General features: G+C 43.9%; 2 protein-coding genes across 10 annotated transcripts in view; one reads left to right on the forward strand and one right to left on the reverse strand.

Annotated features, from left to right (window-relative positions):
- The window catches only part of tbc1d5 (TBC1 domain family, member 5), a 40,069-nt gene extending 20,475 nt beyond the window's left edge, over positions 1-19,594 (forward strand). The window contains exons 24-26 of one of the 7 annotated variants that reach the window (XM_054763393.1): positions 236-16,402; positions 16,648-16,735; positions 19,314-19,594. In XM_054763393.1, the coding sequence (XP_054619368.1) occupies positions 236-520 (285 nt within the window). In that variant the 3' untranslated portion in view covers positions 521-16,402; positions 16,648-16,735; positions 19,314-19,594. Of the gene's footprint in view, positions 1-235 lie in introns of all 7 variants that reach the window. The other 6 variants (XM_054763395.1, XM_054763396.1, XM_054763397.1 and 3 more) reach the window with 6 other exon arrangements.
- Positions 1,858-23,231, reverse strand: LOC129173002 (inactive phospholipase C-like protein 2). Of its 3 annotated transcripts, XM_054763389.1 has the most exons (12): positions 22,759-23,231; positions 12,671-12,772; positions 12,403-12,552; positions 12,069-12,229; positions 11,446-11,920; positions 10,146-11,369; positions 9,793-10,042; positions 9,439-9,725; positions 9,154-9,357; positions 7,265-7,340; positions 2,700-2,809; positions 1,858-2,595 (listed from the first exon to the last, which is right to left on the reverse strand). In XM_054763389.1, exons 1-12 carry the CDS (start codon positions 23,005-23,007, stop codon positions 2,416-2,418), a joined length of 3,468 nt encoding a protein of 1,155 aa, XP_054619364.1. In that variant the 5' UTR covers positions 23,008-23,231; the 3' UTR covers positions 1,858-2,415. The 3 variants fall into 3 exon arrangements, with proteins under 3 accessions (XP_054619364.1, XP_054619366.1, XP_054619367.1); XM_054763391.1 differs by lacking the exon at positions 12,403-12,552; XM_054763392.1 differs by lacking the exons at positions 12,403-12,552; positions 12,671-12,772.
- Positions 23,232-24,808: the final 1,577 nt, after the last annotated feature.

A 24,808-nucleotide genomic window follows, 5' to 3' on the forward strand; every position in this document is an offset into this window, starting at 1 on the left:
TTGCCATTAAAAAAAATGAATTATTTACATTAGCAGAGAAAAGAAATCTGCAAATAGGTGGGAATCTACTGTACAAGTCTACTGTTATTGTATAGTTATAGTCCTTATATGGCATGCTTCCCGGGGGGGCGTTTTTTTAAAACTCCCTCACAATTATCTCCTCCATATACTAGTTTATTATCTCACTTGATGACTAAGCTAAAATAAAAATGGCAGGCCATACTCTCCTGTGCAGGTGGCGTCTACCATCGGCTCGGAGGCTAAGAACTGGGACGACTACATCCTTGTGTCCCAGGATGGAGACCTGCAGGGCGCCGACGGAGGACGGGCCGCTTCGGAGCGCACCCCTCCCATCAGGCGAGGCCGCGGCCTCGTGCGCATGGAGCCAGAGGGAGCGCCGGGGATCTTCAACGACCCCCTGATGGCCGGCGCCAGCGCCTCGGGTTCATCCAGCCCGGACGAGGGCTCCATCAACAGCAAGGACTCAGACTTCACCATCGTCAACCCGAGCGATTTGTGAACAAGTGAGCCACCGACTCCTCTCCTCCTCTTCCTTTATTCCATCTACACACACGAGGCTGCCGTGATAGAAAAAAAAGAGTGAGGGAGGTGGATTTTTTTGGCGGGAAGCTGCTATCCTTTAAGAGTTGCACATAGAAAGGCAGTCTTTAACCACATTATGATATCTCCTCTACTGTTTAAGTCCATGTAGAATACTCATCTAGAAACCACACCTGCCACTCGTGTTTAGTTGCAATGAGAATGTAAATAGTGTGACTTTTAAGATGCAATTGATACACAGAGAACTTTACTCTGGATTAGTTTGATTCCTAATGTCTTCTGACTGCTATACATACAAGCTACAGTATGTGGTTACTGTGTCTTAACGGAGGATGTTTACTCCTCTGTTGGGGAAGAGAGACAATGATTTAACCAGTGCCTCGAAGCATTCATCTTAATTAACTAAACCACACCCGACTGTGATCTTATTCCATGTTTTTTATGCTTGTTTTTTAACCCTTCACCATCAGTTTCCAGTAGGATTATTAAATTATGGAATGTCTTTTTTTTTTTTTTTAATTGATCAGTTTTTCATTTGTTACATGAAAGTTAACATGGTGTCCTGTTGAAACCGAAGCAGTGCACACAAATAATGACGCCCGCACCCCTACCCCCCTCCCTAACTGCTCACTCAGCATAATTCACTGCAAACAAATAAAAACTGGCTCCGCACTGAAGTCACTGTGTGTGCTTAGCAAGCAATTTAGTTCAACAATGCAAAAGTTGGCTGAAGTTTTGGATTAGTTCCACGTTGGATCTTTGCAAACGTACTTTTTCATTCCCTCTGAAAAGGCTGCAGAAGCGTTAGGTTGAGTGTGAGTAAATCTGTGAATTAAATACAATACAGTATTGAATAAAGTCCCATCTAGCTTAAAAAATGTAATTTAAAAAAAATTAAATCGCCTCAAATTGATTGAAAAATTAAAAAAAAAAAAATGGGTTTCAGTCCATTGCTTTCATTTGAACAAATGCCTATTCGGCATTACATGTATCATCCAGACAAGTGGCTCACGTACTACATCGTGCTACATCAAATAGATTTGTGTTATAAAATATTACTCATTTGCTGTATCACTTATAACACAAAGCTAAGATGTGCATGTTTTGTTCAGATAGCAAATTGGCCTACGTTGGATTCGTTTTAGCGTCTTTTAATGAATAAACACCTCAAATTGGCCCCCGTGCGTCCTTTTAATTTTTCTGTATGCGTGTATCCCTTGGTGGAACAAGTCTGGACACCCCTGACCTACGTCAACTTAATTGGTCGAAATGAGCACAAATTCAAATCGCAACATGAATTCACGTAGGCATCTCTTTTTAAAAACTACTTTTATTTTCATCTTCCCTTGCAAGGAAGGTGCTCGCCGATGCACAATTACTGCACACATGGACCAAGAATGTTGCAACTTGTGTAAAATATTCGTTTACAACAAAAACCAAGAGCGATATTAAAATACTGTACAATACTTTGCACGTGAAGGAAGCAGAACACACGCGAGGCAGATGCGACGAAACACAGAAATGATTCATCTCACAGAGAGATTGGTTTAAGACAACAATATTTAGTGGGTTTTTAATGGTGATTGGATAAGGAGAATTGCACCACGGCTGACACGGATGTGGATCATACAAGCATGGTGAAATGACAGAAATACTGGGACAGCGGAACTCCGGGGCATTTGTGCTCATAACCTAAAACAAACACGTTGACATCCTCTGAGGCTGATGCATGAAATTGGTTCTTCCTTGGAATGTGGTAGACCCAACAACAAGTGTGGTGAGAGTCGATTTTTGCACACGGACAGACGAGACAGACACGTGAAACCTATGAAGGCATTTGGGTCGAGTCCGGTCTCATTCTCCGCCATCGGTCCTCACACACTCGTGGCACTGCTCGCTTTGTCGTGACTGCGAGCGTGCTCTCGTAGCTCCTAGACCCTCCCGAGTGAGGTTGCCGGTGAGAGCGGCGTCGTGTACCTGCTTCATGTTCTCCTGGACTTCAGCCTTGGCGTGAGTGAGCAGATCAGCTTGACCCTGCACAGGAAGACCCGATTAAAAAAAAAAAAAAAGGTAAGAGAACAGCAAGAAGTGACTTCAGGCTACATTGTAGGTTGTTACTTCAAATGTGTGTTTCTGACCTTAAGGATGGTGATGTTCCAGCTGAAGCTTTCCACCGCTCGACCCACCTTGCGACCTTTCAGCCCCTCCTTTGCCGCCAGGCTCTGCAGCTTCTCATGGAACATCATGGCTGCAAAAACATTGCAGGTTAGGGGTGCATACTGGTGATGCCGTGTGTTCACAGGACACCTGATATAGCGATACATCCAACGGTATGAAATATTACTGTGGCTCTACAGAACTACGCTGTTTCGAACATTTTCGTTACCCCACACGTTCAACTAAATTGTTCTGCTGTTCAGAAATTTAAGGGCCGGGGGAGCGTTCTGTTGTGTTTAAACCAACAAAAAGTCCATTTAAAGACAGGAGAACACTGCTCTTTTTAGGGACCAGGGGAAGGAAGCTAGTCAAAGCTCATCTATATAACAGCACAATGTTGTTTTTAACAACACTTCTGAAAGAGCCTGCGTATGCTGTTTTTAAGAACCTACTTCCAAGAAAATCAACTCAAAGATCCTCTACACGACAGCAGCACTTTGTTGTTTTCAAAGACCTACTGTACTGCAAAAACACGAATTCAAAGATCCTTTAAGGCAGGAGTTCACTGCTGTTTTTAGGGATCGGACAAAAAATGCTGGTCAAAGATCCTCTTTGTGACAGGAGCGATCTGCTGGTTTTGAGAACCTACTGCAAAAAAAAAAAAAATCTACTCAAAAAGATCAACTGTATGAGATGAGTGCTATTTAGTGACGTGAAAAGGTTTGTGGCAAAAATAATGAAATGGATCATACAAAACGGTGGAACTTGTGTTTCAGCCGCTGTGCTTCCAAAAGTATAACACCAAACACATTTTGTTGCATCCAAACTCTGACAAAATGTTACACCTCATGGTAGGCCTGTCACGATAACAAATTTTGCTGGTTGATAATTATGCTACGAATTATCGTCGATAATCGATATTATCGACATTTTTTGAAACCATTTTTTCATTATTGTCATTAGAGGTGTATGCACATTTGAACCACTAGATGGTACTCAAGCACAGTATGCCTGTGTGAGCCACATTAGCTCGCCACAGAAGTTGCCTGTACATGTGTTGTTTCAAATTGATGCCATATAACTGTATTGAATGGTTGCATTTCCTTTGCAAGGTAGCGAGCGACGCTGAGCGTGCACCTTTTTGCACTGTTTTGTTTATATTTGCCGACTAAACGCCTCAGTAAGCGTTGACTGTCGGGCGAAGGCTCCGCTGCCCGAGGCACCTCCATCTGTTTTTTTTCCCCCCCAGTTGATAATAAGAAACCATCGCTTCTGTGCTCCATTCATGTTCGCGTATGCTGCCTGACGAAGCTAACTGCTAACCCTCTGTATCCACTCACTAGTAGCCCCGCCTCTACAAAGAGGCTGAATGAGGAGTGCTCACTCACTCTGTTCATTCCACTATAGAACCAATGCGCACAGACAGATGCAGAGTGAACCCTCTTGTCATCCAGCCTGTGTGGTACAGAGAGACGATCAGATGAAACACGCATACATGCACATGTCAGTTTATCGAGGGCGTCATAATTATCGACCTGTTTTTTTTTATCGTTCTATTCATCCATTTATTGACGATCGTGCCATGCCTAGTAAACAGCGTATTACACACACAATGTTGCTAAAAGTCAATCAAGGAGGTGTATATGCAAATGAGCTGTCGTCTGCATTGACACATAATATCCTGACAACGAAAGTGACACAGATTCAAAATCAGAAATATTGTGATTTCAGTGCAATTTTTGCTTAAAAATTGACTGAGTCCATTTTATTTTCATTGGGGATTTTCTGTCTTTTTGAAAGTCCTTGACATTCCAGTTACAATGTTACTCTTGAGAAACAAAAGTTGCTTTTGATGCGGTGTGCTCGCATTATTATGCCATACATTAAAAAATGTAGTCTCAAAATAATGTTGACAATAATATCGTTTATTGCCAATAATTTCTGGGACAATTATGGTGCAGCTAAAGCAGGCCTACCTCAGACAAAACTAAGCGTTATTATTTTGTATAATTTGAATGCCGATCATTTGAGCAGGTGTACCTATTGATATGGCGGAGTGTGTCCAGTATGTCAGCAGGTATTGTAGATGCCTCGCTTACCACACGTCTTAAATGGTGCATATCCAAAGCAACAGGCTTGTCAAACATGAGAAAATGTGGGCTTGTAGGTAGCGGAGAAGGGAAGTGTGTCCGCTGGCTAGTTGTGTGTTTGTGTGCGTGCGCGCGTGTAGTGGGTTGTGTTGTGTATCTGCCTTCCTCTGGCCGCCTTTGGCCACTGTCCCGCAGTTGCCATGGAAACAGAAGTGGGTTAACACGGGCGCACATTAAACCGTGAGCCATCAAGAGCCCAGACGTAAAACATGCCAAGGAGTGGACCAGACACACACACACACACACACACACACACACACACACACACACACACACACAGAGTGTAGAGTAATGGCGTATAATTGAGCCGCTCTGTGCTGCACATACACCTACAGAAGTTGACTGAATTGTAACCTTTACATCCCTGTTGCTAGGTAACTTCAGGCCTATGGAGCAGCATTGCATGCATGCATGCATGCATGTATGATTGTTGTTGTGCTGCTGAATGTTATTTCCTAGCAAACTGTAGGGCACTAACCCCAAGGCTGCGACCCCACAAGTGCGTCATTTTTACCTCACATCTTGGTTAAGGTCAGAGGCTAAGGGTCGAGGGAGGGATGAGAATTTACAAAAACTGACCCAGCTTCCAGTCTGACAGGCTGGGGAGTCAAAAATATATGGTTTTCTGTGGAGCCGAGCTCAACAGGAGGCTCTTAAAGGGCCGGTAATTGAAGTGGGGGAAAAAACAAGTCTTTTAATAGTAATAATAATTCATCAAATGCATAAAAGCGCTTTAAGGAGAAATGTATGATTACAATTAGGGATTTTTGTGTATACTGCACTTTTTACACAGAACTTGTAGTCCAAGTGACACTATGATCCAAACCAGTGTTGTTCATTTATACATTAAATTCAGTGGACTGTTTAATTTAGATTTTTTTATGCATTACAGGGACTATTATCATTTAAGGCAAACCAGTCTAAATTAAACTCAATACAGTGTTCCATCGCGGTTCACCTTTCGAGGATTTGCAGATTTTTTTTTGTGCTTTTTAAAAAATTGATCACACTGTATGAACGCTGTTACAGGCCGAGCCTGGCTCTTAAAGAAGACTTACATTGCGGGAAGTCGAGTGTCTGCACCGCCCATTGTTTTCTGCGACCTGATTGGCCGTGCCGTCCTGCCACGTCTCCTGTGTCATCGCTAGCTTGCTTGCTTGCTAGCTTGTAAATGAATTTTCGGTTCGTCTGATTATGTTGAAAACAAAAACGCTACAGTCCAGCTGAACGTCGCCAGGACGAAAAGGCACGGTCAAAGGAGTGAAATATGCGCGAGTCACTCTATTAGAAAATATGTGATCTGTATTGAATGTCATTAGATGGTGCAGGCGTACCTAATGTTAAGTGTGTTATGTGCAACTGCTTATTTACAGTGGCTTGAAAAAGTATTCATACCCCTTGAACTTTCCCACATTTTGTTACGTTCCGACCATAAAGATAAATTGATTTTATTAGCATTTTAGATGAAAGATCAACACAAAGCTGCAGCTGTAATTTCAGCGAGAGTTGGTTCCACCAAGTATTGACACAGGGGGGCTGAATACTTTTGCACGCCACATTTTTCAGTTTTTTTATTTTTAAACAAATTTGAAAGTCATGTACAATTTTCCTTCTACTTGGCAATTGTGTGTCGCTTTGTGTTGATCTTTCATCTAAAATGCCAATAAAATATATTTATGTTAGTGGTCGGAACGTGACAAAATGTGGGAAAGTTCAAGGGGTATGAATACTTTTTCACGCCACTGTATCACAAATCTGATTGGTCGTAACCTTCCCGAGTGTCTTGCCCCTCGCGTCAGGGATCACTTGATCACCATCTTCACAGTATGCAAACAGGAAGTGCTGTGTACTCTCTGACCTGAGGCTCTGCAGCAGATAAGCCAACACGCTCTATTTATAAAAGTTGAAACGTCTCTGCGTGTTCTCTGCGGGCACTCGTCTTCCTCCCACTTTCCAAAAATATGCTAATTAACTGGAGACTCTAAATTGTGCTCAGCGATTGGCTGGCGACCAATCCAGGGTGTAGAAGACAGCTGGGATAGGCTCCAGCATACCCGCAACCCTAGTGAGGACAATGGGTGTAGAAGATGAATGGCTTGAGTTGCTTGGGGGGGGGGTTTCTGCTACTGCTACGCTCGTCTCTATTCAAACCATTTCGACACAACAAATGCACGTGAAACCCACATGCACTGGGGCTGCATAACAAAAATATCTTACAAGGGTTCTTTTTTTCCCGTCTTAAACACATGATTTACAATTTAATGGCCCTGTGATGACAAGTTTAGCTGCTTGGAGTCACACGGATGATTTAACACGAAAATACACTACATGGACAAATGTCTTGGGACAGCTCTTAATCAATGAATCAACAAAGGCCTCGGCTTCTTTTCACTCACCCATCATCTGGATGTGCAGAATCTTCTCATAAATACCATCTGAGAGCTCCAGCACGGATCTGCTGGCCTGCACCATCTGCACACATGATGTTAAATTCAATACACATTTATAGTCAATAATCAAAAGAGTGTGAAAGGGCAATGCACATTTCCAATAAAGCCGTCGTAAAGCTTTGCATGTGTAGCCGGTCATTAAAATAATGAAGAAACTTCTTTATAGCTACAGTGTATACGCGTCTGCAGATAAACGTATGCACTTTGTAGAGGGCTCCTTGGAGGCCTCTTGTGAAGTAACGACCGCACACGCACACATGGTGCACAGTAATAACATTAGTAGCCTCTGGCTGATTAATGCTAGGCCTCTGCTTGAAAAGCCTGCAGGGATGTGACCTGCTGTTTAACAAACTATTGCTTAAGTGTAATAAGCCAGGTTTTCGCAACACACATACAGTGTTTAAGATAGAGGTTGTGAAAATATTTTTTAACCCAACTTTATGCTAATGAGATTCAGCACCGAGGTGGTCCTTTCAACTCCGATCTGGTTGGCTGGAAATGGATGTGGTTGCAGATGCACACTTGACACGTACTAAAAAGGCAGTGACTAACAACTGTAATTAAATTGGGTCTATACACCGTAGCCTTCATTACAGCTTAATAAGATCATTTTTCATTCATTTTTCTTCTCACATGCAACACTAACATGTGCACAGTACGTGTCGCAGCTTCCATTGCCCGTAAAGCGGCAGTAAGGCCGAGGGGTACGAGTCTCATCTGCGTGGAAACCCCTGTATGTGGGTCAACCACAGTTGAAGCAGGCCCGGAGGGAAAAGGAGGATAGGGCAGGAAATGTTTAGGTTGGAGGGATGAGAGTGGAAGAATGAAGGCACGAGAAGGTGACTGTCAAAGCAAAATGAGCATTAAAAACAGCGGTCGTGTCATTCGGCACACCTGCATGATCGAAAGCGTACCAGCAAAGTATCAACTGCTGTGTTTTAATGATGATAAAAACACTCTTTAAACATTCCAAAACACGTTAAAATGACTTTTCTATGTGAAATGACTACTAAATTAAGTTGGTCAGAGACCCCAAGGCTAAATTGCTCCCTTAAAACTTGCTACTCTGCAAAACTGAAATCCAAGCAAGATTAAATGGCTAAAATCTAATTTTGCTTTAAAGTAATATACAAAAATCAGAACTTATTTATAAATAATCTGCCAACAGGACATGTAAACGCTTGAAACAAGCAAAATTGAATTTGGGTGAGTTAAATTGTTCTTTTTCTTATTTTAAGAAGTGTATCAGATTTTAGTACATATTTTAGTACATATTACTTAAGAAAATTGGTAAAAATAAAAATAAAAAAATATGTATATTTTTTAAAAAGGGCCTGATAAATAAATAAGGAAACAAAAAACCTTGTTGGTATTGATTTTTTTTTTTTTGTTTTTTTACCTTGATTTCAGTTTTTCCAATGCACATACAGTACTGTTTATCCAAGCTAATAAATAAAGTAAGAGACATATTATTTATTACATATCTCAGTATGATTCATGATAATATGTTTACTATTGGTGTGTTATAAGTCTGACTTAACTTTCTCAGCCAATGAAAGTCCCGTCGTCATTTGGGAACGCACTAGATTCAGGCCAAGGCGACATAACAAGTCATTTTGTGTTAAAAGTATGTGCTCTAAAGGAAGCTTTGTTCACACAGGGGGTGTTCATTGTTGTGTGAAGCAGACAGGAAGATGGGCGGTGGTGCTTTGGTGTTCTTTGTGGCTTTTGTTTAGCATTTCCTTCCTTTTTATGCACTTCGGAGATAGTAGTAGATGTAGATGTAGGGGAGGAAACAAAGAGCATATTTACTGTCAGCTCCTTTCCTTCCTCACCATTTCATATGTGGAGACAACACGGCGAAGGACATCAGGCAGGGGTCCCTGCGGCTCCAGGGTAGGATAGTGCTTCTCAAGGTCAAACAGTAGTAATGGTATCCCGTCAGGTCCTGTCACCCTGGAGCGTAGTGCTAGTATACACTGCATGAGGTTCGACACGGCCGACACCCCGCATAGCTCCCTGAACACAGCCACCGAGTTCTTTTTGGAAAAAAGAAAATGAAATGACTCAGTGGACAAAACAATCCAATAAACCAGCCACAGGACTTTGGACTCCCTCACCTGCATGTTTTCCCTCAAGTCCGTGGCGTCTCTCAGCAGAGGAGCAGCCATCTTGAAAACATCATCTACAGACCGGATTCTCAGGTCTCTTAGAGCCGTGTAGTCCCGCCCTTTCCGGGCTTTCCGCACAGACAGACCCCTTTTGTGAGGCTTCCCCCCTCCTCTACGATTGGTTAGAGCCACGTGGACGAAGAGCTTGGCGTGGGGAAGATCCTCCCCGGTTAGAGACTGAAGTGGGACATGTCGGTACCCGGGTTGGAGACACTCCAGAGGGATGGTGTACTGACCTGTGACAGGGAGGTTATTTTTACAAAGTATCTAACAGACAAGTCCGCTCAATCTGACTTCACCAACCTATGAACTCATCTCCTATAAAGTCATCATCCAGCACCACAAAGCGAACCATGGCGAGCTCCGGCAGGTTGATCTGGAACTCGAAACTCTCGTCAAAGACCGGATTGTCCCAGCTTTGGGTGACGGTCCTTGTGCGGCGTTCCGTGCAGTCAGCAGGGATGCCGTGGATCTCCACATACACATAAGGGTCCACCACATCCCCTTTGGTGCCAGAACCCCTCGGCTTGGGAAGGTTCTGTCCGCTGATTACCTGAGAAGGGTCACCACATGGGCTGTTTTCAGAATATAATCATGATTATTCCATCACAAAGAATTTGTATTCTGTGTGTTGAGCTTGTGTTAGTCTCTCACACCTTCACATGGAGAAGCTGCGGGGACACCCCGGGCACAGTGTCTCTGGTGTCTGCACAGAAATACGATACCTCCTGCCGCATGATGGCAGGCCGCAGAACGTAACCGCAGTTTCCATTCTGCCGGAACCAGGCTGTGTTCAGGTCCATCATCAGTCCAGCAGACTGGAAATTCATAGACACAATCTGGCAGCCACATTTCCACAGGTCCTGAGGGTTCATGTTGCTGGAGTCGATGCGCATGGGGCTGGGGTATACTCGTGACAGGAAGCGTTTGTTGTGGTCGACAAAGTTGCCGGGGCTCTCGCCAGCGAGACCCTCGGCCCGTTTCTCATGAAAGGAGCACAGTTCCCAGGGTCTTTGGCTTCTGGTTGATGTTGGGAAGTCGACAAAGTGGACCGACTGGCACAGAGTCACAAGGTCTGACAGCTCCTTCAACAGTTGGATGCGTTTGTGAGGAAGATGAGGAGGACTGCACTGAGTGGCAACTGTTGGAGTGACGCCTCTCTTTGGTGTGTCTTTGTCACTGCCTCCAGGTGCTGCCCCTCCATTACTAGCTGCCTTCATCCTTTCACACATCTCAGCTCCTTCATCCTCCTCGCTGACTTCCCCGTCCTCTGTCTCCCAACCCGGCTTTAACTTCTTCCCCTTCAAGACAATCCGATGCCTTAAGGTTTGTGGTGAGGGCAGGTATGACTCCCTCTGGTCTGGAGGGTGTGTAAAGAGCCTCTCGCCGAGTGTCCTCACGAGATGCTGCATCATCACCTTCTGCTGGCGAAGTGAACAGTGGTTCTCCATGCACACAATCAACGGATAATCAGACGCAACAAATGCAAAGCGTCCGATTACTTCCAACACGTTGCGAAGGGAAAGAGGAGGGCAAAGGGTGTGTCCGGTACACACCACAGGCTCCTCATCGGGGCCATCCCAAACATCCACTTCCACACACCGACAGCCCATCTTGAGCGCTCGGATGTAGCCGGAAACATCCGAGGGCCCTTTATATTGGTCCTCAATGAGGTAGGTGTTGTGAGAGGAGTTGATGAAGTAGTGAGACAAAGGTTGGGACATGTCCTGGCACACACTGTCGTGTTCCCTGTCAAAGAGGTGGCACTCCGCCGACGTCAGGTAGCTGTTGAAGCCGTCCATCGACAGGTAGCCCTGCAGCCGTCCCTCGTCTGATGGCTCGTGGGACTGGATGAGCCTCAGGCTGTCTTCTTCTGTCACCTGGATGTGAGAGCAAGTAGACGTAAAGCTGACGGCAACATGAGGACTGAGTTTGAGTGTGTGGATTAACACCGACCTGAGCCACACCTTGCTCAGCCTCGAGAAACCGTGTCAAGTCTTTGGTGTCCAGAAATTCCTTGTTGCTGGAGAACTGCACCAAGAGAAAGTAAATCTCCGGACGTGTGCAGAAGTCATGGAAGACCTCGATAAACTCCTGTTTGGTGACCCTCTCACTTTCCCTCAATGGAGCTTTGACCTGACTTTGGTCTTTTACTCCTGATTCATTATTGAGCGCAGGACAAGCCGTCCTTTCAGCCCGACCTCTCTGAAGCTCTTTAAACCTGTGCTCCACTTTGCTGCAGCTCACCCCCGGATTCACCGTCTGAATGAGTTTTATGGCGGATTGCAAGCAAATCCCCTGCTCGATGTCCCCGTGACTGTCCAAATCACCAGCAGCGGAGCAGAAAAGCTTCTCCAACCAACCAAGGCGAAGGCTGTGCTGTCTGCTGGCGAGCATGTCCAGGGCGTGTTTGCCATACTGCATCAGATACCTGGAGACGGAGACACAAAGGCAGTGAAGGAATAACCCCCACGCATCACAAGGATCAGATTTCATCTCGTTTCTGTCTATCAATGGACACATGCGTGGTAACCCGCTGGGAGTGTTCTACTAGTCAAAGAGTTTTTATTAGTTAATACCTGAGGCCCGTCACCCAAATATTAGCCACGTCCGTTGAGTGGGCCACGAGGTCCAAGCTCTCATACAGCTCTCCATAGATAATGGAGAATGCGCAGTCCTCCGAAATCTGCTCATAAACGCCACTGGTGCGGAAGGTTTCTGTGTTACGACCCGTCCGTACCTACAATGTGAAGCCACAACAAGAGATAACGATGAAAACAAATCAACCATGGCCCTTTTGTGCGGTTCAGTGTTGTAAACATTTCCAATGAGTTGGTCTAAAAGAATCAATGAAGTCATTGGGGAAGGCAGTAACCAGTGAGACTTGATTTATCCTTTTGCCTGAACGCTGACCTCTCTGATGGAGGACAGCGCAAGCCTGGCTTTGTCCGACTCCTTCTTGGAGGGCTCCCAGCACAGAGCCTGGAGTCCTGCGTCCAGGAGGTAGTAACGCTGGTACACGCGAGAGTTGGGCCGCACTTTCTTCAACTCGCTGCCTTCCACCTGGACACACGTGAGCGTAACACCCTTAGAGTCCATCCGCTGCACATGGCTTTTTCATGCGCTGGATGTAAAGCTTGGCGTGTATGTAATATAAAGGGTCACGTAGCAGCTGACCCACCATCGAGTGGATACAGTCGGCCGCACCGCTGATCTTCTTCTCTGATAGGCTGCTGCTGAAGGACACGGTCTTCTTCCTATCTCGACCCACCCGTGAGCCATCCTGATGACGAGGGAGAGAGCACGGAATGAGAGCATGATGGAGGTAAAGAGCGAAGAGGGTGCCTTTAATGCCATGGAAATAGGTTCTCTACAGATTGACAGAAAGACAATGATCCCTCTGAGTGTATTCTTTGCATACACGCCACAACACACGTTTCCAGTAGATGTGAAAGGATTAAAACGATCTTATATAACCACACATAAAACAGATTATTTAGCCTACACAGAGCCTCCTCCTACCAATCTGCTATTGTTTTTTATACCATGTTCAAGCCTTAGCTCGCCCTTGCTCTTCACCATTACACCATTAATCATACCTGACTAGGCAGAGGCAGCACGCTGCCGCATTCTAATTCTGCCCCTTCAACATGACACTATCGCTGAATCTGAGCTCAGTCCATCCGTGTGGCACACTGAACACCCCGGGAAAGCGCCTTACACAGGCGATAAAAGCATATAGTTGGACAACTTTATTCAATTTTCTATTAGTACGCCGATTAAACTCAATCAAAGATTCAGATTGAAGGTAAAAGATCATTCAATTGAAAGAAAAGGCAAACATCCACAAAAAACACAACAAACTACCTCACTTGGACCCCAACGGTGCTTTAATGACTACTGTATGCGTTCAGAGCAAGGAACCGTATTTAGTCATTGCAATCAAGTTGAACGCTCCCCTGGAAAACCTTGTGCAAAAAAGTAACAATAATGCTAATTTCTATAGAACATATCAATATTTGTACATGAAATTTATGGAAGACAGACAAATATTTCATGTTCAATTAAAAAAAACAGACAAAAAAATAATCTTACATATCTTATCAAACAATAATATGGTTATTAAAACTTCAGGCCCGCTTCCTTGGCCTTTTGAATGACAAAATGTCCTCCACATTTTTGACTGGTACAGGTAAAAGAAAATTCAAATCGAAATAATATCTAAAATATAAACTGTATTATACTTATAGTACATATAATACAGTGATCAGACATTACATATTTTGTTACTAAAGTCTAAAAGTCTAGTACTGTGCAATTTACAATAATGACTACAATGTACCACAAATAATTGATTGATTTACTTTTTAAATAAGTACCCTATAAGGCAGGGGTGTCCAAAGTGTGACCCCCACATTACAGGAAAAAAATGGAACCAAAAAAAAGCAAAAATTGGAAAAATAAAGCAAAAAGGCACAATGTAAAGTGGCTTTTTAAAAAAAAAAAAAAAAAAAAAAAAAACCTTTTATAATAAAGTCAAAGTGGCCACACACATTCTTTGATTTTTCAGTATGCGGCCCGCTGTTGAAAAAGTTTGGACACCCTTTACAAGTGGATAAGGAAATATAAATCACACATTAATGCTAAATGAAATAAAATAATACTTCAATAAAAAAAATGATTAAATATTATGTAGGACATTGTAAAAAAAAAAAAATGGAACGAGAGTACTCAAAGTGCATTAAAATCACGTTATTTCATTTGCGCTGGATGGTTGCAATGTTAAATACAGTATGACCGGGACTACAGTAGAGCCCCGCTTTTTGCGGAGAGTTATTCGGAAAATAAGACATAAAAATGTCTTATTTTTGACAAATGGCTCGCTCCCTCTACCCCTCTAAACCCTCTTAATAAACACATATTGAAGTATAAAATGTACAGGTACTCACCACTAATGAATGATTAAAAATTGTGGGCTTTTTGATTCATATATGTTGTACATATATGCTATTATCGTGTATTTATAAACTTACCAATATAGCAGGAATGAGATAAAATGCCTATTTTTGTATATATGTTGTTGTTTTTTCCCATTTGTGCGGCTTTGAATGCTGAATCACAATTGTGCGGGGATCCACTGTATTGTGTACTGTACTGTATTGTATGAAATCCTCCTAAATCTTTAAACCAGGCCTGTTGCTTTTCATTAACATTTGTGGAATTCACCCAAAATGGTACTGTATCTGCTTGCCTACGTATTTTATGTAGAGTACGTTGCCTCAGTGAGCCATGCAGCTGATTATGAAATGAATTAAGTTATTCACACGCCATGGATGACAAACACATCCTCTGTAACGTGTAGCATAAGTTTTGCGTAGAAGAGGAGCAGCGCATGAACGAGCACGTGAAAGAAGGGCGACATCATTTACAGAGAATGAAAGGTTTTCCTTCAGAGGGAGAGCGAAGGCGTCTTAAGCATCACAAATCCTCAAGGAATCGCCTCATTAAGAACACAGACGCGCTCCCAATGGTGACAGCTCCCTTATATCTGTGGTGTGATGATTGAGGGAGCGCGGGGGCCATCTAAAAATACCCTTGGTGCCTTGGGCCATGATACTTGGACCAAGAGCACGCATACTTCAGAGATAAACAATCCGTCTTTAGTTTGATGCTGACTGCTTCCACTTCTTAAAAGGCTTGGAAAAAAAACCATTTTAGAAAAAGCTAACAAAACGCAACTTTTATTGAGATGATTTGTGTCCTCTCATAAAAGCTTGCATGCCTCGCAATGTACCTCTTTTGCTCCTTCGATGAGGATGAACACACTGAATTTGAAATGCTTAAAAAGCTATATCACGGTGTCAAGAATGGCCGCGCCTGTTTGTGTAATGTACACTTTTCTATATGCGGAGAGATAGATGGTGACGTTCATCAATATATCTTTCCCTGTGTGTGTGTGTGGACATTAGTCGTAATGGAAGCAGCAGTCCTGCATGGTCACACGTCCCCCTCTTTTCAGACTTCACATAAATAACACGCATAGAAACACTCCTGATTAACAGGCAGCCCCTAAGACAGAGCTCCCATTGAAGTCATCCGGGCCTTTTCTTTCTATTAAACACATGCTTTGGTGTGCACCTTCTCTCCTCCCCTCGCCTTTCATCCGTTAAATCCAATTATTGCACATGTACAGGCTATTATGCACATTCACCTCTGTTAGACTACCATTTAGAATTAATTATGCTCACAGAGTCAAAGGAGACCAATTAACCCACAAGTAGATACGGACTAAAATGGAAATGTAGGATTAAAAGAAAGCTACACACTGCACATGCATGACGCTCATTATGTAGCAGGGCCGCGGCCCGATTCTGTGCCTACCGCAAGACAACGACGACAACGAAGACGACAAAGGTTCCAAAAAAAAATGCAATTTGTACTGTAAACCAGGACGTGGCGCATGAATAAGAGACTTCCTGTGAGTTGTGAGTAGACGATGCGGCAAGAAAGCGAGAACGAAAAGGCAAAGTTGATAGAAAATTGTTTGAATGCCTCGAAAACTCTTGAGCAAGCCTCCCACACCTGTGTTCGCGTCACGACGACTCCCACCAAATCAAATGGTAAGTCATTTTATTTTAGTTGCGTTCTGTCTTATTATACGCGACCTTATTTTTACACTTGGATGCATGAAGCCAGCTGCCTTACGCCAGCCTCCCTCACCCCTGTATTCACTTCACTACTACCAGTAGTAGTACTACTACATCAACAGGTAAGTCATTTCATTTTAGTTTCATTTTGTCTTATTATACGTTGGTTAACGCCTTTATATGCTTGTTTGAACCGCAGGCTGCATGGCGCCACCTGCCTTCAGCAAGCCTCCCTCCCTGCCATGCTGCTACGACTGCACCAAAGGGTAAGTGTGTATTATTCGGGTTGCATTTTGGCTTATTTTACCATGGCTAACGTCTTGTTGCAAAAGTTACATCAAGGGCATCGTGGGATGGATTGTGTCTGACCTTACAGTAGAGATTCTACTATATGAATGATTTGGGTTGGGGGGGGGTTTCTTCAATGTCCTGATTTGAAGCTAAATGTGCCTGAGATTCCAGTAAATGCCATTGGATGATTGTCACTCTAATGAGATTACTTCCATGCTAGAATGGAGCGGTGGAAGGGCACAGCGTGGAAGAGGGATGGGAATGACTGAGTGGAAGAAAGGATTAAATGTGGTGATCAGTCACACCAGGTAAGAGAACAGAACCAACTGACAAAAAAATAGACATGCTGGAGGGGACGGGGGTAATGAAAAAAGAATTAAAAAAACAAAACAAAACATGTCTGATTAATGACGCTGATAATGATGACACTTGTAATTATTGTTTTGTGAGCGCCCACATGACCTTGAGTGCTCATTAGCCAGCTGACAGGCATCACTGGATGACATACTATTGTGTTGTATTACTAATTCCACCGTGTAACGAAAGCCTGTTGGAGTTATTGGCTAATTACAACTAGACTATATGTTGTGCGTCTGACAGATAATGGCTGATTAATGGCATATACATACACATGTATGTATATATTGCAGTTTAACATTGCTAATGGCTATGGGCGATATATGGAATATGCAAAAGAGACCCATTATGCAATGGGTGAAATGTTTTCAGAGAAATGCACATACTGTAGGTTGTTTGAGAGCATGCATGAGGATGTCAGTGACCAGCGGCACTTGCCTGTCTGGGGATGAACAACCATTTTCCATTTTGGGCTGCTTCTCATCATGTAACATTATGCTGTGGATAACATTTCATTTGTACTCAAAGAGGCTTCTGTTGAGATTGCATCCCAGTTGATCATGACAGAAGAAGAAGGGTTACTGCTATTATTTATTAGGAGTAGAATACGAATATTTGGTACACTAAAATCAGTGGTCCCCATCAGTGGGCCGTGGGTCATTTGGTACCAGGCCGCACGGAAAGAAAAAATAATTTCCATTATTTAATTTTTTTTATGTTTTATTTTGAAAACTGGCCGGATTCTCTCTGTTACATCCGTCTCACTTGACGCATGTCCAATTGTGCGTGTGCTAACTTTATCTCATGCCGCACAGATAGACTACTACTGTATTTTTACCATTTTTCTTTCACATCAAATTTGGTCTCAAATGCTGATACTATGTGGGAATGCATAAAGGTAAGTTTTGATGACTTACTGAGTGCTAATGTGCACATTTGCCTCAAGTTAATTCATGCTAGCGCACTGCCTTTTTGTAATAATCTCTCTGGAAAAAGGTGGCTGGAACTGGTGGATGGTGGGTCGGCATTCATTTTGTGCTTTTAATTTGATGTTATTCATGTCTCAGTTTTACACAATACATAATAAATAAGTTAAATTAGATCGCTATAATGTACGAACCCCCCCACCCGGTCCGTGGGAGATTTGTGGGAACACAAGCCGGTCCGTGGGTCAAAAAAGGTTGGGGACCACTGCTCTAAGTAACACTTAAATGCGTTGAAGTTATGAGGAAATATGAAAAGTTAAGCGCTTAAGCGACTATGGCCTGACTAGACGTTGGTCCAGCAGCAGGTGCATCACTATACCTGCACAACCAACCCCCCAAAACACATATTTAATCAAACTAATGTGACGATGGTTAAAACATAAAGCTGTCTCAAGTAATCTGAAATGAATATTGTACATTTCTTCAAAAAGAACAGATCGCACAAATAATTGTGTATGTTTAATCACATTTACAAATTAAACTGCATAAAAATGGTCGTGCGCTTTCTTGGCGGCGGTGTCGGCGTTGCGTCAGATGCTCAGTCATGTTAGACGCGGGTGCCTTTCAGCTTCTTTCCGTGAGTCCGTCCCCTGTACTTGCGAAACACTTTGTTTAAAAGGCAGGCTTCGCTACACATCTTAAAATAAACTATATCGGTCAACTACAGACGTGGGAGCCGTGTGATGTTTTCTTCAGCGAAGGTCGCAGTGCTGCAAATGGGGGGCGGGGGGGGAAACGACAAATCCCTGTGTGAGATTTGATGAGCCTTTGCAGCACTCTCGGACAATTGAGCAATCCATCTGCCGATTGAAAGATAATCAGTCGTTACAGCCTGACTCAGGTTGAACCTCATTAGAGTCAAGTGTGCCACGAGCGCGCAGCGTCTCGCTGCGTCGGTGCTGCACACAGAGGTCAGGAAGTACTTGCGGTCTTTTCAATAGAAAATGTGGTTTTCACGCTCACACAGTAGCTGATGATAAACCCTGGCCTTTTTACAGCTCTTGTACGCCACACAAAACAAAACTACACTGATGTATTGTGTATTTGCTGAAGGTTATTAAGACCACAAAAGCCAAAGGGAAGACAAAAGACGTCATTTACTTGAAGTACAAGTGCAAAAGCTGTGCGACTTTCACCGACAGACTGCGAGTTGAGTTAGAATTTAGTGAACAAGGCCGAATAATCCTGAACATGACCACCTATTTCTTTGACAGCTCCTCACATATCAGGAGATTTTGGTCCACTGCGGCGCTAATCAGCAGCTGCTATGTGTGGTAGATTATTCCACCATTCCGCTTCCGCCCAATGCCCTGTAAATTCAATAAGAAATGCTTTAATGGGTTCTTCTTGGGCCTACATTATTTACGTAAGAGTTTTTGCGTAACCCTGCTCACAAGCCGTGATTAAAAATCCAAAATATTAGAAACACCTGTCAGTATGATGCAGTGCAGCACTACACCACTATAAGCTATAACCATAAATTAAACACTGTTCAATTATTCATTTGCATTCATTCATTTTCTGTGCCGCTTGTCCTCACTAGGGTCGTAGGGGCATGCTGGAGCTGATCCTAGCTGACTTTGGACAAGAGGCGGGTTTCACCCTGGACTGGTCGCCAGCCAATCACGGGGGACATATAGACAAACAACCATTCACCCTCACATTCATACCTATGCACAATTTAGAGTCTCCAATTAACCTAACCTCTATATTTTGAATACAGCTATTGTACAGTATATGCCATATATACAGAAATGTTGCCTGAATTGTTCCCACAAAGTTAGAACCATAAATTGTTTTAGTAGAATAAAGAATAAAGAAGATTCAGGGCGATGAGAACAGTCCAACCCCCGATGGACTTTTGTTACTAGACCCGTCAATCTCATTTGGCCCCGCAGTTTTGGATTCTAAACAAAGACATCACGTGCAAGTCACCAAACATTTAGAGCCATTAAATGTGCACGCAAACATTATCATCATCGCATTTCTCCCCTTTGAAGTGATGATAACCCACAGGGGGGTGATATCTGCCACCAATAAACTCACAGACGTCACACGCAGCATTGAAAATCATCAGTTGTCTAATCCCAGTTCTGCCACAACATGAAGCACCAATCAGAGACGAAGGTCCCGTGCTGCACCATCTGATGCTCGGTCTTGTTTGTGTGGGAGCAGGGGGTGAGATTTGTGTATGTTCCGGGTGCTCAGCGACAGTGTGGTGTCATCACTGAATGCCGATGACTTGACAGCGATTTCGCAATGTGAACTATGTGAGCAAATTGGCCAACTGTCTAGTTTTCTGAAGTGTCGAATTGAAACTGCTCACACAGAAAAGTGAAGAAGAAAGTGCGCTCGTATGCGGCAGACCACCTGAAAGAGCCTTGTTTCATGAGATATTGTTTTTTTCGGATGAGTATATCATATTTGATGCACCGGTTTCATCATGAAGATGGGAGAGGCTGCAGTACATGATGAAACATCATGTTTCAACAATAACAAGGGTGAAGTTACACTGACAGAAACGCCACTCAAGTGGGCAATCAGCTGGATTTCTCTGCAGGTTTTCACCGGTTGCCGTGGTGATGCTGACTGCTAAATTAGTTCCGGCTGAGACACGAGCGGCGCTGCTTGAAAACTGCTGTATCGCTCAAAAGAACATGACTTGCATCCCATCAATTTCTGGAGAAATGAGACAGGATCACAGTCGTACCCTGTGAATCATTTATTTGGCAAACACAGCTCAACTGCATTCATGGATTAGGGGGAGAATAAGTCATTTAGGTGTTTTTGGGATGGTAGAATACGTCTGTGAATGTTTTTGCCATGCCAGTGTTGTATTGAGCAGAACTGGATGAGACTCAACAGCGCCTCTGCTGGTTGCACTCTGGTAGCGCACTCCATTTTTTGCCTCGATTGCTCAACCAGTGCATGGTTATGCTACTACCCCTCAAACGTTCACATAGCTTTAAGTAAAGAGTAAAGCAAGACGTCAGACACTTTGTGTCAATTTTTTTACTTTTTAAAATTGCTTAGTTCTTTTTTTTCCTGTCAATAATGCATGCACTGTTCACTATTCATTATGCAGATGTATGAAGATGTACTTTGGTGCTGATTTATTCACATTGTAACCCATCTAGCCTTACATTTTAGTCAGTTAAATGCCCTAAAATTACAAACTAAAGTGTAATGCTGCTGAACACTTGGCTGGCCATCCCTGTTGCATCCCTAGTAACTGCAGAAACTAGCTCCCCCTGACCGGCCCAGGACATGTTGCTGCAGACACAACACAGAGAGGGGCAAGTTGGCGCAGTCAGGGCCGCCCCTTCCTACTCGCAGAAGCCGCACTGTGCAGAGGGCCCCACAATCCGTGGGGTTGCCCATTTTGCCAAGGCCGGAGCGCATTCTCGGCAGAGGCGCAAAGGATGCGCGTCGCATGGAGCATCAGCCCGAGGCTCTGTCACCAATTGGAGAATAAAATTGCAGAATTCACCCGCTGTCCTGTCAGTCCCTGTTGGCGTAACGATTCACGCTGTTCCCTTTCAAGGCAGAGCGTACAGCTCCGATCCCAGCCGTGTACAGAGGCTCACAATGAGGGCCAAATGTTTGTCCTAGTCCATCCCCGTCTTTGGTGAAGGTTAAGAATAAAGTCGTAGAGTGCCGTGTTGAAATGTCTTTGGATCCGGTCGCTCCGGAGACCAGCAGCAAACAGAGATCAATACAAGACCAAAAGGAGTTGAGGACAAAGTCAGGGGACGAGACTTATCGATTAGATGCGCTTTAAGCAGGAACATGATTTAAAAGTTGCCTGGGTCCAACCCTGACCGATATCAAAGCAGAAAATGATTACAGAAGTTTGTCGCCACAGGGCAGAGGGAGTGTGACTTCACACTGCAGCAGGTGGTCGCGTTCCTCCACCTCCTCTCTAGTCAATCTAGTGCTAAGTGACATCGCCTGCTGTCGTCTTGTGGCCAGCACACACCGAGCTAAGCCACCAGAAGCCGAGCTTTTCCATCTCACTACTGCTTCTGTGAGGCTGCTTTGTAGCTCCGCCTTGCACTCAATGTACAACTGACACTGTCAACTTCCTGTGCTCTTCCTCTGCTCGCGAGTTGAGATAAGGTGTCTTTATTCTGCTCTTCAGTGGTTGAGAACAGGAAGAAGGCGAAAGCAGAAGTAAACACTCACATGCCACAATATAAGGTAGACCTGCGTTTTCTCATGACCTCATACATGTAAATGAACGATGCCTTTACAGAGACATAAATTACCTTTGGTTTTGTTTTTTGTTGATACACAAGTCAGTTAGGTCACATTTACTTGCTTCCACTTGCTTCTTTTCAGATTCAATGTCATTCAAAAGACCCCGATGATGCAAAGTTGACTTTTTAATGATGTTCTAACAGTTATGCGTGCTCCTAGAGCCTCTTTATGAGAAAATAATCAGTTGTTTGCTCCACTTTTGAGGGAAAAGTCGCTTAAACGGCCTCTTATTAAGTACAGTTTTCATGCCACCATGAAGGAAAAACCTCCATCCTGATCGACATGATACCCCTAGCTAGACGTGCCCGCCCTGTGTGCACGGAGGGCAGCTCTGTAAAAAGGCAGGCTTCACTGCACATCTGAAAATAAAGCCAGGAGCTCAGTCAGGTCCAGACTTGGGAGCAGTACATAAAAATTTCTTCAGCGAATAGTTTAACTGAGCATGATGTTGCTGTTAAAATGTGAGTGCAATGTTAGCACTGTAGCTCACATATGCTAGCGTTGCTATTGTTTGTGTCCTCTGTCCCACTCCTTAATGTTACATTGTTGTGATAGTATGTGACAGACACCATAGTGTGTAGTTGTGTTGCTGGCAGTTGGAAGACGTATTTTGTGCATAAAGTAAATGACCAACTACTTTTTCTGTCTAATTTGAACTTTTAACACTATTACCAGTAAATCATGTTTCTCTTATATTATAAATCCTGCTTACCTCACCAGGAGCTTACCTTAATGAGACTGCTGCGTCGAGGTATTGCTTTAGTGGCTGACTCCGAGCCCTCCCACGTAGGGGACTCACAGCTGGACCCCCTTTGCGCCCTTTTGGTCGGGTCTGGCTGGTTGCAATTACCGTTAGACACCGGCTCTGCTCCTCCGCGCGTCTCCGGGGTCCCTACGGCTCCGCCTGGCGATGCCTTCCACGCAGCAGCAGCAGCAACCGGTGGACCAGCGCGCTTGTTCTGCCCAAATTCAGCCATGGCTCGATTCGTATGTTGGGTTCAGATGTGGCGTTGCGCGGAGGCATGCACACAGGCGGCACATGCATGGAAACGTGCCATTTTGGTGGGAGGGCAGCCGGCTACTGTGTGCACTGGCGGGAGCGAAGGAAACTTCTCTCTCTCTTTAACGCCTCCCTCCTCTCCTCTCCGGAGTGGGCATGGCACAACCGCTAAAAACAGAAGAAAAATAAACAACTGACACACCTTCCAGACATCAGCTGCCAATCGTCATCACATCATCATCACACTACAGTCTGTCGCCCAGTTCTGTTAGACCTTTATTTGTATCTATTTGGCGATGATTATCTTTTGTATAGCTTTTTGTTGCCATTATTGCTCTCTGTGTGAAAAGGGAAATCTGATTTACTGCACACAAAAAAATCTGACATTCAGTATTTGTTTCATGTAGACATCATTAAAGGATAGGGGAGTGGCTTAAATTAGGCAGTGGGCAATCGTGGGCCACATTGGGTTTACAAATTTGGCGGAGGGGCTGTCTATATATAGGCGGCATCAAGCAGAACGTCATACTTGCTCACGGTGCAACGAAACAGAAACAACACATCCACGGCAAGTTACCGCATCACATAAAGCAACATCCAAGTGCTAAACATCGCACGTGACTGACTTAACTGTTATTTCCAAATGCCCGCAAGGCATGCTGGGTAGTCCAGCTGCAGCAACAATATGAGCTATGAACAATACAACATTGGATATCAAGACTAGGTTACCTCCTCCTTGTTTACTCCTCTGACAACCTCAACATATTTTGCAATCTAGTAAAAATGCAACAAACACGGCAAAGTGTTGGGAGAAAGAGTACCACAAGCTACCTAGCATGCCTTGTGGCAGGAATATATGGGTGTTTTTTGTTTTTTTTTTGGCATGGGTATTGCGTGTAGTAATGTTTGTATGCCCACATGGTGCAGTAGGTAGGGTGCTTTGTGCATGGTGCATGTTGACATGTTGTGTCGTTTGGCTGGCTTTTTTGTACAAGCTACAGATTGCATCTGACTATCTGGCAACAGAAGCGTGCCACAATAGCATTGCAAGTCATGTTGCTGGCTACACTTTGCATGTTAAAGGTTTAAAAAAGGAAAATGGAAATGCCCGGTGGGCCGGATTAAGATGCTTGGCAGGCCTGATGTGGCCCGCGGGCCGCAGTTTGCTCCCACCCGCCCCAGGGGAACGTAAACATAGGTAAGCATATGAACAATTACTGACATCAACTTACAATTTAATATGTGATAAATGTGATATTATTCAAGTCCTCCTTAATAAAACACATTAAGGCGGTGAAGAATGACGCTGCATCGATTTGTAAACAAATGGATGGGCTGGAAGAGAAAGTGGATGAATTTTAAAGGAGCAAAATGATGAAAAGGATTTCATTCAATTGCAAATGCTTTGCCAAATTGATGATTTAGAACAATGTGATTGTGACTGGGCTTCACATTACACACAGAGCAGGCCTTATGCCAGAGCAGCTGACAACAGAGGAGTAAAACCAGATGGTTTTGCTTCAAAAAAGCAAAAAGGTGGCCACCTTTCTGCAATAAAAGTGGGGTGTATATGGATGTCAACAACATCGATACTTGCATTCCGGTGTCTGGCAGGAATAACAGCACCACACTTGCAGTCATAATTTGGCACTGCTGAGGCAGCGAAGCAAGCTGAAAGGAACAAACGTCTGCATCACCGAACAGCAAGCACACGACATTAGGAAGCAGGGGGAAATTCAAGGCACTTGGAGCGCCAACTGCAAAATCTACAAATTAAA

Source organism: Dunckerocampus dactyliophorus, chromosome 20, assembly GCF_027744805.1.
Source record: "Dunckerocampus dactyliophorus isolate RoL2022-P2 chromosome 20, RoL_Ddac_1.1, whole genome shotgun sequence".
NCBI classification, from domain to species: Eukaryota; Metazoa; Chordata; class Actinopteri; order Syngnathiformes; family Syngnathidae; genus Dunckerocampus; species Dunckerocampus dactyliophorus.